Genomic DNA, 19,757 nt, shown 5'->3' with positions numbered 1-19,757 from the left:
AAATGTGCCCACATCCAACGGACTCACTTTCAAGGACTCTTCATCTCATGTTCGTGATATATATTGCTTATTTATTTATTTATTTGTTTGTTTGTTTGTTTGTTTGTTTATTATTACTTTGCTTGTTCTTTTTATTTGTATTTACTGTGATTGCCCGCAAAAAAAAAAACGAATCTCAGGATTGTATATGGTTACATATATGTGCTGTACTTTGGTAATAAACTTACTTTGAAGTTTGAGTGGAAGCAAATACAATCGAGGTGCTTAACAGATTCTTAGAATGTGCAGAAAATGACCAGAGGACAGTAAAACCACCATGCTTCTATCATCTTGTGCCTATCTAAAAGGAACTTAAAGTCCCTAATGTATCTGTGTCTACCACCAGACTTGACGATATGTTCCACACACCCACCACTTTCTATGCAAAAGACCTTCCTCTGGCATCATCCTTATACTTTCCTCCAATCATTTTACAATATGACGCCTTGTATTAGCCATTTCCACTCAGGGAAAAAGTCTCTGACTGTTCACGCCATTTATACCTCTTATCATCTTGAACAACTCTATCAAGTCACACCAAAGGGAAAAGTCCTAGCATGCACTACCAGAGGGTTGAGAAGGATCGAATGATGGAGGAGACTGGATGGGCCAAATAGCCTCATTCTGCCTCTCTATCTTACGGTTTTATAAATCTGAACACAATACTCCGAATGTGGTCTATCGAGAGATGCAACATTATCGTACAGCACCACCATGTCAACTTGCACGGCAACTTTGATGGATCTCTGGACATGTACACTCTGTTACTCCATTCTGCCAAAAATCCTGTCACTAACCTCGTATTCTGCCTTCAAATTTGACCTTTCAAGTGAATCATTTCACACTTTTCTGGGTTGAACTCCATATGCCATTTTGCAGCCCAGCTCTGCATCTCATTAATGTCCCGGTGTAGTCCTCAACAACCTTCTACATCTGTTTATACTTTTACCTTCCTGATTTGTTCTTCAAAATGAATTCTTCAAAATGCTTGTCCACTCAGTTTGATGACAGCACAGTTATTGTACACCTGGGGACACCAAGCGATCTTGAATTGTAGAAATGTTATGGTACAGTAAGAGGCCATTCATCCCATTGTGTTTATTCCAGCTCCTTGTAAGAGCTATCTCATCAGTCCCTTTCTCAGCTATTTTCTCACAGCCCTGCAGATTATTTTTCATCTCTTAAGTGCCTATCTAATTCCATCTTACCGGCACTGACATGTTTTATTTTGGAGTCTTATTTATTGTATGTCATACTTCCAATGGGCAAACTGCCCCCCACTTAACGCAATTGGACTCCGACCCTACTTAATACCCAAACCTGGATGCTTCCGCAAGATCATGACCCAACTGCTCTATGTTCCACTTGCTGCCCCTTTAAGGAAGTTGGGAAGATTTTTGCTTTTACAAATTATGTCAAAAATGACATTTACAATGATAAATTTTCTCTTACAAAGAATGTTGCTAACGCCTCATTTTTACATAATACATAACATGTGCATACCTAACAGTGGAAACCCAGTCTGCAGGAAATAGTTTCCATGTTCTTTCCTTGCTTCCAATTATTTATTTTCCTGCTTTAGGCAAATCTCTCATTACAAACTCATCAGTTCCCAGGGGACTGACTCATGGAGCCACAATAATAGTTTGTAAGATATTATTGATATGGCTAAATCTGTTTGACAGATGAAAGCATACATTGGAAAATTACTTTCACCACCTCTGTTGCATTTTAGACCGGCTCTCTTCAGCAATTAGTTCATGTGTGTTGTCTGAAATAAACATTTTTTTGTGTAAACTTCGAGCTTGCTGGAGACGTTCCAGTGTTAACCTCTTTTCCCCAGGGTTTGGTGAGGCATTTGTGCAAAATTTTCATGTCACTGACCAATAGAAGGTCCCCTTGCAGATGGATTGTACTTAGAGGAAAAAAAATCACAGACCCACGGCACAAACACTCCCAGCGTTGGTGCCCCACAAAGCTATGCCTTCAGCCTTCTACTCAACTCCCTGTACACTTGCGACCGCATTGCGAGATTCTACTCTAACTGCATCTACCAGTTCGCAGATGACACAACCGTAGTGGGCCGCATCCCGAACATTAACCTGACAGAGTACAGGAAGGAGATAGAGAGCTTAGGAACATGGTATCATGGCAACCATCTTTCCCTCAATGTTTCTTGGTACAGGAAAGTAAATCCAGTTACAGAAATGAATTCATAGAAGGCATTGTGAAAGAAAGAAAATATATACATTCCACGAGATACCAGGAAAGAGTGGGATAGGAAGACTGTAAAACAAACTAAGGAATCTCACGTCTGTTAAGCAGTAAAGAGGAATTAATAGCAAAAATCTAAATAAGTATACCATGTGTGTCTTAAATGTACTTGTCAAACTCCCAGGCTGTTGTGCATGGGGATAAGCAGATCAAATGAAAACCCGACCAGCTATAGCCAATGAACCACAGCCCAAAACACCTCAAACCAATCTGTATCCATCTCTCAGGGTAACATCTCAGAGGATCTATCCTTGGACAACGCATTAATGCAATCACAAAGAAAAGCAGTTCAGCACACACTTCACTAGGAGCTTGATGAGATTCGGTATGTCACCAAGACTTTCTAGAGAGAGAGGTTTGGATCTGGTACGCAATGCCTCCATGGGCCATGGAAGCAGAATTAATCAGGGATTTCAAAAGGATATTCAATGGATACAGAGGGAAAATATTTTGTGAGATCTTGGGGAGGGAGATGCTGTACTGGTTGCTAGCCTAGACTAGATGGGTTAAGTGGCCTCCTTCCTTGCCTTGATTTCATAAATTAATGGAGCACTGGTGTAACACATTAATACAATCACAAAGAAGCAACACTAGTGGCTCTAATTCATTGGGGGTTTGAGGAGATTAAGTATGTCACCAAAAACTCATAGTCGTAGAGTCATAAAACACTGCAGCACAGAAACAGGCCTTTTGGCCCATTTAGTCCATGCCAAATATTATTCTGCCTACACCCATTGACTTACACCTGGGACTATAGCCCTCTATACCTCTCCCATCCTTGTATCTATCCAACTTTCCCTTAAATACATCAAAAAAAGGTTAATAGAACATGGAACAGTACAGCACAGGAATAGACCCTTTGGCCCAAAATGTTGTACTGAACCAATAAAATCAACTGGTCAGCTAAACTAATCTCTTTTGCTCACTCAATGTTCATATCCCTCCATTTTCCTCACATTCATGTATCTGACTCTACCACCACACTGGGCAGCACATTCCAGGCACCTACCAATCTCTGTGTGAAAAACTTGCCCCTTACATCTCCTCTGAAATTACCCCTTCTCACTGTAAATACATGCACTCTGGTATTAGACATTTCATCCTTTCGAAAAAGATATTGTCTGTCTACTCTATGTCTCTCATTATCTTATAAACCTCGATCAGATCTCCCCTTGGTCTTCACCACTCCAGAGAAAGCAGCCCAAATTTGTCCAACCTCTCATGATAGCACATGCCCTCTAATTCAGGCAGCATCCCGGTAAACCTCTTCTGCCCCCTGTCGAAATGTTGAAATGGGACCCGCAGCTCTTAATAGATACTCTTACAAATTTCAATAGCTGTCCAGTGGGGAGCATTCTGACTGGTCACACCACAGAGTGGTGTGGAGGTTCCAGTGCACTGAATCGCAAGAGGCTGCAGAGGGCTGTGCTGTCTCAATATCTCTTGCGTTTAGATTAAAAAGATTTAAAGGCATTGAGGCTGAGGGCGAAGGATGAGCCAATGCTCGGCTTGCTCGCTTCAGCACCGAACTGACTCTGCAGCTGGGGTCTGCAGCCATTCCCACATGCCTCAGCTCGAAGCAGGCTCTGCGTCAGTGGACTCTGCAGCTCCTGCACATTGGATGGTTGATGGTTTGTGTGGGATTCTGCTGTGTTTCTTTGTTTTATGGCTGCCTGCAAGGTGAACTCAAGGTTGTATATGGTATACATACATTCTTTTGATGATAAATGCTCTTTGAACTAATCTGTAATTATTTAAATGCTGATAACTAAACTAGAAGTTCAGAGTTGGACTGTAAGGATTAACGTGGTAGAAACAGACTGCCGATAGAAACAGACAATATAAATCCAGCACATAGGGACTTGCAACCTACAGGCCACAGAGAACTTCATTAGTGAATAAGTACTCAATGCTAACAAACTTACTCCTAAAATTGTTAAAATACAGGTGTCAGATTTATTCTACATTTTTATTATAGCCCTGAGGTTAAGTTGTTAAATTGGATTGTGAGAGACGTGCCTCTGGTTTATAAAGTATCAGCAGCCAATGTTAATTCAACAAGGTGAAGCTTTATTGAACTGCCCATGGTAGAACTAATACAGTCAGATTGATTGATATATATCAGATATTGGTTTCACTGCTGTAGAAAATACAGCCAGTAAATTTAATTAAATGCATGCTGTAACCTCACTTGGGAACACCAATTAAGTTCATTTATTTGTTTGTTTGATGAATTATTCAATTCTCAAAGACATTTGAAATCCTTAAACACTCCACTGGGAGAATGCAGGTGGCAGGGAATGTGTTCCCTAAATAGAGTTAACATGGAGAGGTTACTTCCTATAATGGGGGAGTCTAGGATCAGAGGGCACAGCCTCAGAGTACAATGACATCCCTTTTTAACAGATGAGGAGGAATTTCTTTAGCCAGAGTGCAGTGATTCTTTGCCACGGATGGCTGTGGAGGCCAAATCTTTGGGTATATCTAAAGTGGGGGTTGGATAGTTTCTTGATTTGTAAGGACATCAAAGATTACAGGGAGAAGGCAGGAGAATGGGGTTGAGAGGGATAATAAGACTGGCATATGGAATGGCAGAGCAGACTTGATGGGCCAAAAAACCTAATTCTGCTCTTCTGTCTTATCATCACATCAGACAGTACAACAGGCTCAAGACATGTTGCTGAGCGAATAGAATTAGCAATCAAATGTACAATTAAACCAATCTTTTCAACTTATACAATGTCCATATCATTCCATTCCAGCACATTCATGTGCCTATCCCAGTACCTCTGGAAAACCTCTATGGTATTTTGACTCCACTACCACCCCTGGCAGCATATTCCATGCATCACACACAAAATGCTGCAGGAACTCAGCAGGCCAGGCAGCATCTATGGAAAAGAATAAACAGTCAACATTTCCAGCCGAGACCCTTCATCGGGAATGTGAGTGGACATTGCACACATCTACCACTCTGTAACCTACCTCTGACATCCCCTCCCTTTACTGTCCTCCAAACACCTTAAACTTATGCCCCCTCCCTTCAGGCATTTCCACATTGGCTGTTCACTCTATCTATACCTCTTACCACCTTGTACATCTCTATCAAGTTACCTCTCATCCTCCTTTACTCTAAAGAGAAAAGTCCTAGTTAGATTTTCATCAGCAACGATCTTGGCAAACCCATGAATGAATTTCTCTGCTGTTCCATGAACAGCAGATGCTACATCACCATAAACCTTTAAAAATTTAATGCCAATCCTTTTCTTAAAATTCTGTAACCAGTCTGTTGAATATTCACAGTTACATTCAACTTCCAGTTTGTCATGATAGATCTTTGGTCGTTTCACGATCAGCATACTGTTAAGTGGCATGTGTTCACTCCGATGTTAATGAATCCACTCTTTCAATACACAATTGATACCTTCATTTTTCCATTTTTCATTAACTTTTGTTCATCACATATGTGAGGTCATCTCCCTGAACTGTCTGTGGTGTGCAGAGACCTGCATATTGATTGGGAACCTTCTCAGCACCTTGTAGAATTTTCCATTTGTGACATCATGTCAGCACGCAAAATAAACTTTGGATTTCAGAGCTTTTTGGGTTTGGGATTTTCATATAAGGAGTAGTCAATCTGCATTACGTATTGCAATAAGAGAATTTGTGGAATGCTTCCAAGATGGCTTTTTGGAGCTGCTTGTGGTTGAGCCCACTAGGGGATCAGCAATTCTGGATTGGGTGTGTGTAATGAACTGGACATAATTAGGTAGCTTAAGGTAAAGGAATCCTTTGGAAACAGTGATCATAAAATGATATAATTCACTCTGCAATTTGAAAGGGAGAAGCTAAAGTCAGATTATCTGCATTACAGTGGAGTAAAGGGAATTACAGAGGCATGAGGGAAGAGCTGGCCAAAGTTGATTGCAAGGACACACTAGCAGGGATGACTGCAGAGTAGCTGTGGCTGGACTAACCGGGAGCAGTAGAGGAAAGCAGGATGACGCAAACATCTCTGACGAGGGAAGTCAAAAGCAACATGAAGGCCAAAGAGAGGGCATATAATATAGCAAAATTTGGCGGGGAAATTCAAGGATTGGAAAACTTCTAAAAACCAACAAAAAGCAACTAAAAAACATGGGGGGGGGAAGATGAAATATGAAGATAAGCTATCCAATAATATCAAAAATGATAACAAAAGTTTTCTTTTAGATACGTAACATGTAAAAGAGAGATGAGAATAGACATTGAACCATTAGAAAATGACACTGAAGTAATGGGGGACAAGAAAATTGTGGACAAGCTGAGTAAGTATTTAGCATCAGTCTTCACTGTGGTAGCATACCAGAAGTTTGAGAGTATCAAGGGGTAGAAGTGAGTGCAGTTGCTAGTACTAGGAAGATGCTGCTTGGGAAACTAAAAGGTTTAAAGGTAGATAAGTCACCTGGACCTGATGGACAACACCCCAAGTTTTTAAAAGAGGTGACTGAAGAGATTGTGGAGGCATTAGTAATGATCTTTTAGCAATCAATAGATTCTGGCATGATTCTGGAGGACTGAAAAATTGCAAATGTCACTCCACTCTTTAAAAAGGGAGGGAGGCAGAAGAAAGGAAATTATTGGCCAGTTAGCCTGACCTCAGTGGATGGGAAGATGTTGGATTCGATTGTTAAGGTTGTGGCTTCGGGGTACTTGGAGGCATGTGTCAACATATACCAAAGTAAACATGGTTTCCTTAAGAGAAAATCTTGCCAGATTAATCTGTTGGAATTCTTTGAAGAAATAACAAGCAGGATAGACAAAAGAGAATCGGTAGATGTTGTGTGCTTGGATTTTCACGAGAGGCAAGATATTACATGGTATTACAGGAAAGATACTAGCATGGATAGAGTATTGGCTGATTGGCAGGAGGCAAAGAGTAGGAATAAAGGAATCTTTTTCAGATTGGCTGCAGGTCACTAGTGGTGTTCCACAGGGGTCTGGGTTGGGACCGCATCATTTTACGTTGTATGTTAACAAATTGGATGATGAAATTGAGCGGCTTTATGGACAAGTTTGTGAACGATACTAAGATAGGTGGAGGACAGGTAGTGCTGAAGAAGCAGAGTCTGCAGAAAGACTTTTTCAGGTGAGGAGAAAGGGCAAAGAGGTTGCAGATGGAATACAGTTTTGGGAAATGTACGGTCATGCACACTGATAGAAGGAATAAAAGCATAGTCTGTTTTCTAACTGGGAGTCCTCATGCAGGATTCCCTAAAGATTAACTTGCAGGATGAATAGGTGATGGGGAAGGCAAATGCAAGGTTAGCATTCATTTTAAGAGGACTAGAATATAAAAACAAGGATATAATGCTGAAGTTGTATAAGACACAGGTGAGACCTCACTTTGTGAGCAGTTTTGAGTCACTTATTTAAGAAAGAATGCGCTGATGTTGGAGAGGTTTCAGAGGAGGTTCACAACAATTATTTCAGGAATGAAAGGGATCATATCTGCAGCAAATGAAGGCTCTGAGACTGTGCTCAGTGGAATTTAGAAGGAAGACTGGGAATCTCATTGAAATCTATCGAATGTTGAAAGGCCTACATAGAGTGGATGTGAAGAAGATGTTTCCTTTGTTGGGGTGTCTAGGACCAGAGAGCACAGCCTCAAAATAGAGGGAGGCCCATTTAGAACAGAGGTGAGGAGAAAGAGGGTGGTGAATTGGAGGAATTCATTGCCACAGGCAGCTGTGGAGGCCGGATCACTGGGTGCATCTAAAACAGAGATTGTTAGGTTCTTGTTTAGTCAGACTGTGAAAACATACGGGGAGAAGGCCGGAGAATGGGGTGAGAGGGAAATGCGTCAGCCATGATGAAACAGCAGAGCAGAATTGATGGGCCGAATAGCTCAATTCTGCTCCTGTCTCTTATGGTCTAATAGTACTGTTACCACAAAACAGCACATTTCAGAGCATATTCCACTGATAATAAACCTGATGCTGATTCTGATTTCGGTTTTCGTTCTACATACCGAAGTGTGGTACCGGCTTTGAGACATAGAAACATTGCAAACCTACAGCACAATACAGGCCCTTCGGCCCACAAAGCTGTGCCAAACATGTCCTTACCTTAGAAATTACTTATTTCTAAGCCCTCTATTTTTCTAAGCTCCATGTACCTGTCCAGGAGTCTCTTAAAAGACCCTATCGTATCCGCCTCCACCACCGTCGCCGGCAGCCCATTCCACACACTCACCACTCTCTGCGAAAAAAACTTACCTCTGACATCTCCTCTGTACCTTAAAACTGTGCCCTCTCATGCTAGCCATTTCAGCCCTGGGAAAAAGCCTCTGACTATCCACACGATCAATGCCTCTCATCATCTTATACACCTCTATCAGTTCGCCTCTCATCCTCCATCGCTCCAAGGAGAAAAGGCTGAGTTCACTCAACCTATTCTCATAAGGTATACTCCCCAACCCAGGCACTGTAAATCTCCTCTGCACACTTTCTATGGTTTCCACATCCTTCCTGTAGTGAGGCAACCAGAACTGAGCACATTACTAAAGTGGGGTCTGACCAGGGTCCTATATAGGTGTAACATTACCTCTTGGCTCCTAAACTCAACCCCATGATTGATGAAGGCCAATGCACCGTATGCCTTCTTAACCACAGAATTAATCTGCACAGCAGCTTTGAGTGTCCAATGGACTCGGACCCCAAGATCCCTCTGATCCTCCACACTGCCAAGAGTCTTACCATTAACACTATAATCTGCCATTATATTTGATCTACCAAAGTGAACCACCTCACACTTATCTGGGTTGAACTGCATCTGCCAATTCTCAGCCCAGTTTTGCATTCTATCAATGTCCTGCTGTAACCTCTGACAGCCCTCCACAGAATCCACAACACCCCCAACCTTTGTGTCATTAGCAAATTTACTAACCTATCCCTCATCCACGTCATTTATAAAAATCACGAAGAGTAGGGGTCCCAGAACAGATTCCTGAGGCACACCCACTGGTCACAGACCTCCATGCAGAATATGATTCGTCTACAACCACCCTTTGCCTTCTGTGGGTAAGCCAGTTCTGGATCCACAAAGCAATGTTCCCTTGGATCCCATGCCTCCTTACTTTCTCAATAAGCCTTCGATGGGGTATCTTGTCAAATGCCTTGCTGAAATCCATATACACTACATCTACTGCTCTTCCTTCATCAATGTGTTTAGTCACATCCTCAAAAAATTCAATCAGGCTCGTAAAGCACGACCTGCCTTTGACAAAGCCATGCTGACTATTCCTAATCATATTATGCCTCTCCAAATGTTCATAAATCCTGCCTCTCAGGATCTTCTCCATCAACTTACCAACCACTGAAGTAAGACTCACTGGTCTATAATTTCCTGGACTATCTCTACTCCCTTTCTTGAATAATGGAACAACATCCGCAACCCTCCAATCCTCCGGAACCTCTCCTGTCCCCATTGATGATACAAAGATCATCGGCAGAGGCTCAGCAATCTCCCCCCTTACTTCCCACAGTAGTCTGGGGTACATATCGTCGGGTCCCGGTGACTTATCCAACTTGATGCTTTCCATAAGCTCAGCACATCCTCTTTCTTAATATCTATATGCTCAAGCTTTTCAGTCCGCTGTAAGTCATCCCTACAATCACCAAGATCCTTTTCCATTGTGAATACTGAAGCAAAGCACTCATTAAGTACCTCTGCTATTTCCTCTGGTTCCATACACAATTTTCCACTGTCACACTTGATTGGTCCTATTCTCTCACATCTTGTCTTCTTGCTCTTCACACACTTGTAGAATGCCTTGGGTTTTCCTTAATTCGGTCTGCCAAGGCCTTCTCATGGCCCCTTCTGACTCTCCTCATTTCTTTCTTAAGCTCCTTCCTGCTAGCCTTATAATCTTCTAGATCTCTATCATTATCCTAGTTTTTTGAACCTTTTGTAAGCTCTTCTTTTCTTCTTGACTAGATTTACAACAACCTTTGTACACCATGGTTCCTGTACCCTACCATCCTTTCCTTGTCTCACTGGAACGTACCTATGCAGAACTCCATATAAATATCCCCTGAACATTTGCCACATTTCTTAGGTACATTTCCCTGAGAACATCTGTTCCCAATTTATGCTTCTAAGCTCCTGCCTGATAGCTTCATATTTCCCCTTACTCCAATTAAATGCTTTCCTAATTTGCCCTTGAGTACAATAAAACAGAGTATTGACCTCACAACCTACCTTGTTATGATCTTGAACTTTATTGTCTACCTGCACTGCACTTTCTCTGCAACTGATACTCTGTATTCTGCATTCTGTCATTGTTTTTGTTTGTATTACTGTGGAGGTGGCACAGTTGTGTAGTGGTTAGAGTAATGCCTTACAACTCTAGCAATCCAACAGAATCAACAAACTCATTCGCAAGGCCAGTGATGTTGTGGGGGTAGAACTGGACTCTCTGACAGTGGTGTCTGAAAAGAGGATGCTGTCCAAGTTGCATGTCATCTTGGACAATGACTCCCATCCACTCCATAATGTACTGGTTAGGCACAGGAGTACGTTCAGCCAGAGACTCATTCCACCGAGATGCAACACTGAGCATCATAGGAAGTCATTCCTGCCTGTGGCCATCAAACTTTACAACTCCTCCCTCGGAGTGTCAGACACCCTGAGCCAATAGGCTGTTCCTGGACTTATTTCCACTTGGCATAATTTACTTATTATTATTTAATTATTTATGGTTTTATATTGCTATATTTTTACACTATTCTTGGTTGGTGCGACTGAAACGAAACCCAGTTTCCCTCCGGATCAATAAAGTATGTCTGTCTGTCAATCGGAAGATCGAGGTTCAATTCTTGCTGTGATTTATAATGTCCCTTTATATGATAGAGATGGACTCTTGACCTCACAATCTACCTGGTCATGACCTTGCACTTTATTTGTCTGCCTGCATTGCATTTTCTCTGTCACTGTAACTCTATACTCTGCATTCTGCTTTCCTTGTCTACTGCTTACTGTACTTATGCATGAAATGACCTGGCTGGATAGACGCTGATAAAGCTTTTCCCTGAATTTTGGTGCATGCTACCATGACACACCAATTACTAATAATCTTCTGCATATTACAGTGAAACATCATAAAGTATTAGAGAGCCAGCAGGGTAGAATCATCATATTCTCAGGAGGCTGAAGAGAGCTGGACAATGCACATCTTCACTTACATCATTCTGTAGATGTGTAGTAGAGAGCATGCCAACAAGCTACCTCACTGCAGGGGACAGAAACTGCACTGGCTCCACAACAGACAGTCAAAACTGCCCAAAGCATCACCAGCACCAGCCTACCTGCCATCTAAGACACTTATACAGTAAAATGCCTGAAAAGAGCAGGTAGCATCATGAAGGATCTCACCCACTCTGCTCATCTACCGTTTGTTCCACTCCCATCAGTGTGGTGGCTACATAGCATCCATGCTAGGACCACCAGACTCAACAGAAGTTACTTTCACAAGCAGTAAGGCTGATCATTACCTCCACCCACTAACCCACCCCTCCACACCCCCAACCACCCAACCACTAGGACTTTATCATTTCCTGTCAGTCAACTTGTGTACAGACACTCCTGTGCCTAATGTCAGCTTATAGACATAAATCAATCAATGGACTGTCTATAAGCTATCTTATGTATCTCTATTTAATGTGTTTTATTATCATTATGTTCTTATTGTGTTTATTTGTGCTGCGCTGTATCCAGAGGAGCAATTATTTCATTCCCCTTTGCACTTTCGTAGTGGAAATGACATTAAGCAATCTAGAATCTTGAATCTTGAAAGTATATCTGCAATATGCTGGGAGACTGGTTTCATTCCAGTAGATTCAGGGCCATTCTATCCACCTACCGCGGTCAATACGATCAAGTAGCAGTTAACACAATTGCTTTACGGTGCCAGTGATCACTGATCAGGGTTCGATTCCCGCCGTTATCTGTCAGGAGTTAGTACTTTTTCCTCGTGACTGCGTGGGTTTCCTCCGGGTGCTCTGGTTTCCTCCCACAGTCCAAAGGTATATGGTTATGACAATAGACAATAGGTGCAGAAGTAGACCATTCGGCCCTTCGAGCCTGCACCGCCATTTTGAGATCATGGCTGATCATCTATCAATACCCGGTTCCTGCCTTGTCCCCATATCCCTTGATTTCCCTATCCATAAGATACCTATCTAGCTCCTTCTTGAAAGCATCCAGAGAATTGGCCTCCACTGCCTTCCGAGGCAGTGCATTCCAGACCCCCACAACTCTCTGGGAGAAGAAGTTTTTCCTTAACTCTGTCCTAAATGACCTACCCCTTATTCTCAAACCATGCCCTCTGGTACTGGACACTCCCAGCATCTGGAACATATTTCCTGCCTCTATCTTGTCCAATCCCTTAATAATCTTATATGTTTCAATCAGATCCCCTCTCAATCTCCTTAATTCCAGCGTGTACAAGCCCAGTCTCTCTAACCTCTCTGAGTAAGATAGTCCTGACATCCCAGGAATTAACCTTGTGAATCTACGTTGCACTTCCTCTACAGCCAGGATGTCCTTCCTTAACCCTGGAGACCAAAACTGTACACAATACTCCAGATGTGGCCTCACCAGTGCCCTGTACAAATGCAAGAGGATTTCCATGCTCTTGTACTCAATTCCCTTTGTAATAAAGGCCAACATTCCATTAGCCTTCTTCATTGCCTGCTGCACTTGCTCATTCACCTTCAGTGACTGATGAACAAGGACTCCTAGATCTCTTTGTATTTCTCCCTTACCTAACTTTACACCGTTCAGATAATAATCTGCCTTCTGGTTCTTACTCCCAAAGTGGATAACCTCACATTTATTCACATTAAACGTCATCTGCCAAGTATCTGCCCACTCACCCAGCCTATCCAAGTCACCCTGAATTCTCCTAACATCCTCGTCACATGTCACACTGCCACCCAGCTTAGTATCATCAGCAAACTTGCTGATGTTATTCTCAATGCCTTCATCTAAATTATGGTGAGGGTTAGTAATTTGTAGGCATGCTATATTGGTGCAGGAAGTGTGGTGACACTTGTGGGCTGCCCCCAGCACAATCCTTGCTGATTTGAGTTGTTGCTTCTCACTGTATGCTTCAATATTTCAATGTGCATGTGACAAATAAAGCTGATATTTAATACATTCCTCTTTACTATGTATACATTGTAAGTTCAATGCACTTATAGACAGTGTCTGGGTGGGTGGGAGGTTACAGAGGAACGGGCTTGTTTTGCTACTGTTGCTTGAATGTGCTCTATTTTATTGTGCTTGATGTTCTGCCAAGCGTGGTGGGCAAGCTTCTGGCTCCAGAATGCGTGGTGACATTTGCGGGCTGTCCCCCCTCCCCCAGCACATCCTCGGGCGTGTTGCTTGTCCACACAAACGACACATATTTTTCACCGTACATGTGATACGCAAATCTGAATTTGAATTTGGATGAGATACTCATGACAGCTATTCTCAAGGTACTTGGGAAAGACAGCTGCTATTCAGGAGTTCAAAGGCAAAGCAATAAGTAAAGGCTGATTTTATAAAACGTCCCATAGACCTTTACAACTGTGAGAGTTCTTTTGAAGTAGAACCACCATTGTAACATAAGAAACACATTGGCACAAACCAGTGATAATGGCAGATAATCTGCCTGAGGGGTAAAGTCGGACAAGATACAGAGGGATAATTTCCCTACTCTTCTTCTGAACAATATTTTTAATTATTTTTTTTAATTTCGACATACAACATGGTTCCAGGCCCTTCCAGCCCAACAAGCCAATTAGACCCATGTGACCAATTAACCTACTAACACCTTTGTCTTTGGAACGTGGGAGGACACCAGAGTACCCACAGGAAACCCACATGGTCATCAGGAGAATGCTTACAGACAGCAGTGGAAATTGAACATAGGTTTCTGGCGCAATCATAACGTCATACTGACCTCTACACTACTGTGCTAGCCAAATCCTGGCATCCCATTCCCACAGCAAACTTTCTCCATAAACACAATGGAATATTGACCAATTACTTTCTTCAGTGTTCAGTGCTCTGGGATGTGACTTGAAACCCTAACTTTCTAAGTCAGAGGTGAGAGTCCACTCTACTGAACTCTCACATGCACAAAGGACCAGAAGGGTGGGAGGATTGCATTAGCACAGTGTTTCACAGGGAATGTCATTGGTAATGCAAGTTCAAGGTATGTGTGACCTTCAGACCTACCATGGGCTCAATCAGTGGTTCCCAAAGGGTGCAATATTGTTTCTCCCTAGGGGCAACAGGGCGAAAAAGATAAATGGGGTGGTGAGGGGCGCCAGTTGAGGGATTACAGGCTTAATTTAAGGAACTAATTACCTATTATAAGCATTTGATCCTCAATGCCTCATAGTTGATTACAATGATCATATAATCACTTCATCTCTTGCTAGGCCACTGTTCTCACAGACCTTGCTCAAAAAGTGTTATAGTTGTCGAAAAGCAATGTGAGACTTCTGTATTTGGCATATTAAGACTTTTGGTTGCAGAAAGAAATCTCCAAGCTCTATCTTGCATTGTGGAAAAAAGGTCAAGATGTTCTCCATTGCCTTTCTAAAAGCATACTCATTTCCGTAAGATGCTGCCTGGCCTGCTGAGAGCATTTTGTGTGCTTTGATCATACTTAGTGGGGCAGAGTTTCAGAGCAGTCATCCAACTTCTTTCAAAGCAATGAAACAGACTGCAAATTACTGAGTGTGGGGATCTGAGACTCCTGAGTGACGTTCAGCCTGATGCTGAGAAACTGATATCACTGCATCAAGCCCATCCGACTCATTGAAAGGTGAAAAAGCAATGAAGTAGTCAATAGTTGGACTACAAATGCATGATCTAAGATCGTTAATGAAAATACTTTTTACTGTAATTAAAATAAAGAAATAATTTTACCTGTAGCTTCAAATAGATTTCAATTTTTTTTTCCAATTGCGTCTCTGCTTTGAATTTGCAGTTCCAATTTTCTTTCACTGTGCATCGTAAATCACGATCCTTATAGTTTTTATGCAGTGGTTGGAAAGAGAGAGTGGGGCGCTGGGGATGTAGTCTGGGAGCCAAGGGGGCAGTAACCCAAAGAGGTTTGGGAACTACTGGGCTAATTGGATCAATATCCATGCCAGTCTCTTTCAAACCAGTATTTTATATTGACTACGCATAACATGTGCACGAACACCTTGTTTTGCACAGTATTCTTCTCCAGTCTGGTTTAACTTATGTGTAAATTATGTGTGATTTATGTTCTGTGTGCTTGTTACGTTGGCATTAATTAAAATCCTTTTTCCCAGGTAGATATATGGAATACTGAGGGCACAAATTACAACATTGAACAGTACAGTACAGGCCCTTCAGCTAACAATGATTTGCTGCCCTTTTAGCCTACTCCAAGATCAAGTTCAAGTTTAATTGTCATTCAACCATACATCTGTAAAATCAGCCAAACAACACAACAATAATCCAGGGCCAAGATGCAGAACACGGTACCAACAGCCACACACAGCACAAGGCACATAAAAGACAGCAGGAATGTACAAGACATCAGTAAAATACAGACACAAAAATATATAGTCCATGACCCTGAGTCCATGAATTTTGCAGAAATCTGCAGTTGACCACAATACAGTCTGCCTTTTGCTGAGTGAACACTAGAGGGCAGCACAGACCCCAGCTTGGACACCGCGCCACACCGCCTACAGTGGAGCACACCGACTCCAATGCCTCCCCCCTGGGCAACTGTAAACAGGTGACAGAGCAGCCTGAGGTCTAGCCCTTGCTATGACCGGAGCCATGCAGCTACCCAGGGGTCTGTCCCTGCCGTCTGCCTATAAGTCAATGAATCAAACTTGTAGGATTCGGCATTAACTATGTCCAACAGAGTTTTGAGATGACAAAAAAAAAGAAACTAAGATGTTAGACTGCACACCTTCGCACACCAACACCTCGGACACCTATCTGACACAGGTAGCGGCACGATCAGCACCAAGTCCAGCTCCTTCAGTTTCTCCGCCAACGAGCGACTCGCTAATGCGGAAGACCTGCCAAACTTGAAGTTCTCAATGTCCAGCAAGGTCTTATGAACATAAAGAATACACTTAAAAAGGACAATAGCACCTTTGGTCAACCCCATAGAAGCTACTGCGATCAAAGCATTGCCTTCTTACCGGGCAATCCAACACATGAATGAAAGAAAAATGGACGACTCTGCACGAGGGAAGGGTTAGATTGACTTTAGGGTAGGTTAACAGGTCAGCACAACGTTGTGGCACGAAGGGCCTGTGCTATGCTTTACTGATCTATGTTCTATGACTCTTTCTGATAGGGAAGTAGACACATTTATAAAAACAAATGAAAAAGCTTAGTGTTGGTAGAATTGGAGTTTAGTCACAAATCTTATTGACAAGTGCAGCAGGTTAAGAGCACCGATTTACCTACTCCCCCCGGCAGTTCGAACGTTTGTAATTAAGTGGACTGGCTGCGCCCTGAGCCCATTTCCACTGAATCACTGGAGCAGAAGGCATACTCACAGAATGTAAGCGATGACTCCGATAGACCAACAGTCGACCGCTTTGCTGTAGGGTTTCTGGGCAAGAACTTCTGGAGCTGTGAAAGAGAAGAAGCAGGGTTGATAGTAAAGGGTGTCGGAAAAGGCAGAGGTTCAGTGGTTGGCATGCCTCAGTAAAGACTTTCAAGTTAGTGGAGTTTCAGAGGTGAACATCAGCTAAAATATAACATTTGTCTCCATTTACAAGTGTTACTGGTGTTATATAGTGTCATAGGGCACTACAGAAACATGCCCTTTGGCCCATCTAGTGCATGCTGAACTATTATTCTGCCTAGTCCCATTGACCCACACCTGGGACCATAGCCCTCCACAATCCTTCCACCCATGTACTTATCTAAACTTCTCTTAAAAATTAAAGTCAAACCCCCCATCCATCTCTTCTGCTGTTCTAAGACTGTTCTGTTACTCAAACCACTAATGGTCGGTACAGTTGTAAATCACTGAATATTCACTTTATGCTTTTAATCTCAAGGGATTCTCAATGCACAAAGACAACAGTGATGCTAAAATGCAGAGATATTTTATAGTGTAGTAAAATATGGCTCTCTTCAGTGCATATCTGCTTCCCCATGAGATTGGTCAGGACTCTAAAAAGTAAGGCATTTAGAATCATAGTTCAAAAGACAAAAACAGGCCTTTCGACCCACCTTCAACATCACCACCAGGTTCAGGGCCTGTTATTACCCTACAAACATCAGACTCCTGAACTGGAATAGATAACTGCACTCATCTAAACACTAAATTGATTCTCCAACCTACTAACTCACTTTCAAGGACGCTTTGTGACTTATGTTCTCAGTATTACTTTTATTTACAATTTGTCTTCTTTTGTACATTGCTATTTGTCAGTCTTTGTCTTTTCATACTGTCTATAGTTTTTCATGACATTCTATTTCATTTCTTTTCTCCCTGTGAAGGCCTGCAAGAGAATTAATCTCGAGGTAGTATTTGGCAGCGGCCCAGTCCGTCATGGGTAAAGCCCTCCCCGTCGTTGAGCACATCTACACTGAACTCCTTTTCAGGCAAGTAGCTTCCATCATCAATGACCCTCACCATCCAGGGCACGCTCTCTTCTCACTGCTGCCATCAGGACGAAGGTACAGGAGCCTCAGGACTCACACCACCAGGTTCAGGAACAGTTATTACACCTCAGTCATCAGAGGGGATAACTTCACTCAGCTCAACACCGAACTGTTCCCACGACCTATGGACTCCCTTTCAAGGACTCTTAATCTCATGTTCTCAATATTTGTTGCTTATTGATAATTATTACTATTTTTGGGTTTTCTTTTTGTATTTGCACAATTTGTTGTCTTGTGCACTTGGTTTGTACCTGTCTTGTGTGCAGTTTTACATTGATCCTACCCTGTTTCTTTGTATTTTCTGTGAATGCCTCAAGAAAATGAATCTCAGGGTTGTATGCGTACTTCGATAACAAATTTACTTTGACTTTGATATGTACATATTTTGATAATAAATTTTCTTTGAACTTTGATTTACACCAGTCCTACATTAATCCCAATTACTTCATTCCCGTATTACCACCTCCCTTCCTCCCACATTCGACCCCTTGCCTACACAAGCCCCACCCCCAATGGAGGACACATCACATAGGTACAGTTGAGCAGTGGATGTGGTGTCCATGGATTTTAGTAAGGTAGTAAAGTGATTGACAAGGTTCCCCATGGTAGGCTCCTTCAGAAAATCAGGAGTCATCAGATCCAGGGAAACTTGGTTTAGTGTATTCAGAATTGGCTTGCCCACAGAAGGCAGAGGGTGGTTACAGATGGAGCATATTCTGCCTGGAGGTTGGTGACCAGTGGTGTTCCACAGGGATCGGTTCTGGGACTCCTGTTCTTTGTGATTGTTATACGTGACTTGGATGAGGAAGTGGAAGGGTGGGTTAGTGAGTCTGCAGATGGTGCCGTGGATAGTGTGGAGGGTTGACGTAGGTACAACAGGACATTGATAGGGTGCGGAGCTGGGCTGAGAAGAGGCAGATGGGTTCAATCTGGAAATTTTTGAGGTGATAAAACTTTGGAAGGTTGCTTTTGAAAGCAGAACATGGTAAACAACCGGATTCTTAGCAATGTGGAGGAACAGAGGGATCTTGGGTTCTATGTCCATAGATTCCTCAAAGCTGCTGTACAAGTTGATATGATGGTTAAGAAGGCCAGTTAATCACCTTTGACTTCATTAGCCTGGATATTGAATTCAAGAGCCACGATGGAATGTTGCAGCTCTATAAACTCTGGTTAGACCACCTTTGGAGCATTGCATTCAGTTCTGGTTGCCTCACTATAGGAAGCATGTGGAAACTTTAGATCAGGTACAGAGAAGATTTACCAGGATGCTGCCTGAATTAGGGAGAATGTCTTGTGAAGATAGGTTGAGTGAGCCAGGGCTTTTCTCTTTGGAACAAAGAAGGATGAGGGGTGACTTGATAGAGATGTACAAGATGGTAAGAGGGATAGATCGAGTGCACATCCAGAGATTTTTCCCAGGGTGGAAATGACTAATCCAAAGGGTCATAGTTTTAAGGTGATCGGAGGAAAGTATAGGGGAGATGTCACAGGTCGGTTTTTACACACAGAGTGTTGGGTGCATGGATCATGTTGCCGGAGATGGTGGTAAAGGCAGACACATTACGAACATTTTGGAGAATCTTAGATAGGCACGTGGATGGATGAAAGAAAAATATGGAGGGCTATGTGGAAGGGGAAGTTTACATTGATCCTGGAGCAGGTTAAAAGGTTGGCACCATATTGTGGGCAAAAGGGCCTGTACTGTGCTGTACTCTTCTGTCTTCAGT

General features: G+C 42.5%; 1 protein-coding gene across 1 annotated transcript in view; it reads right to left on the bottom strand.

Moving 5' to 3' along the window:
- camk1da (calcium/calmodulin-dependent protein kinase 1Da) overlaps nucleotides 1-19,757 on the bottom strand; it is a 292,341-nt gene that overhangs the window by 52,384 nt on the left and 220,200 nt on the right. The window contains exon 6 of the mRNA XM_073066564.1: nucleotides 16,908-16,983. Within this exon, the coding sequence (XP_072922665.1) occupies nucleotides 16,908-16,983 (76 nt within the window). The remainder of the gene's footprint in view (nucleotides 1-16,907; nucleotides 16,984-19,757) is intronic.

The sequence above is a fragment of the Hemitrygon akajei genome, chromosome 14, assembly GCF_048418815.1.
Source record: "Hemitrygon akajei chromosome 14, sHemAka1.3, whole genome shotgun sequence".
NCBI lineage: Eukaryota > Metazoa > Chordata > Chondrichthyes > Myliobatiformes > Dasyatidae > Hemitrygon > Hemitrygon akajei.
This window is presented reverse-complemented; position numbering and strand designations above follow the sequence as displayed.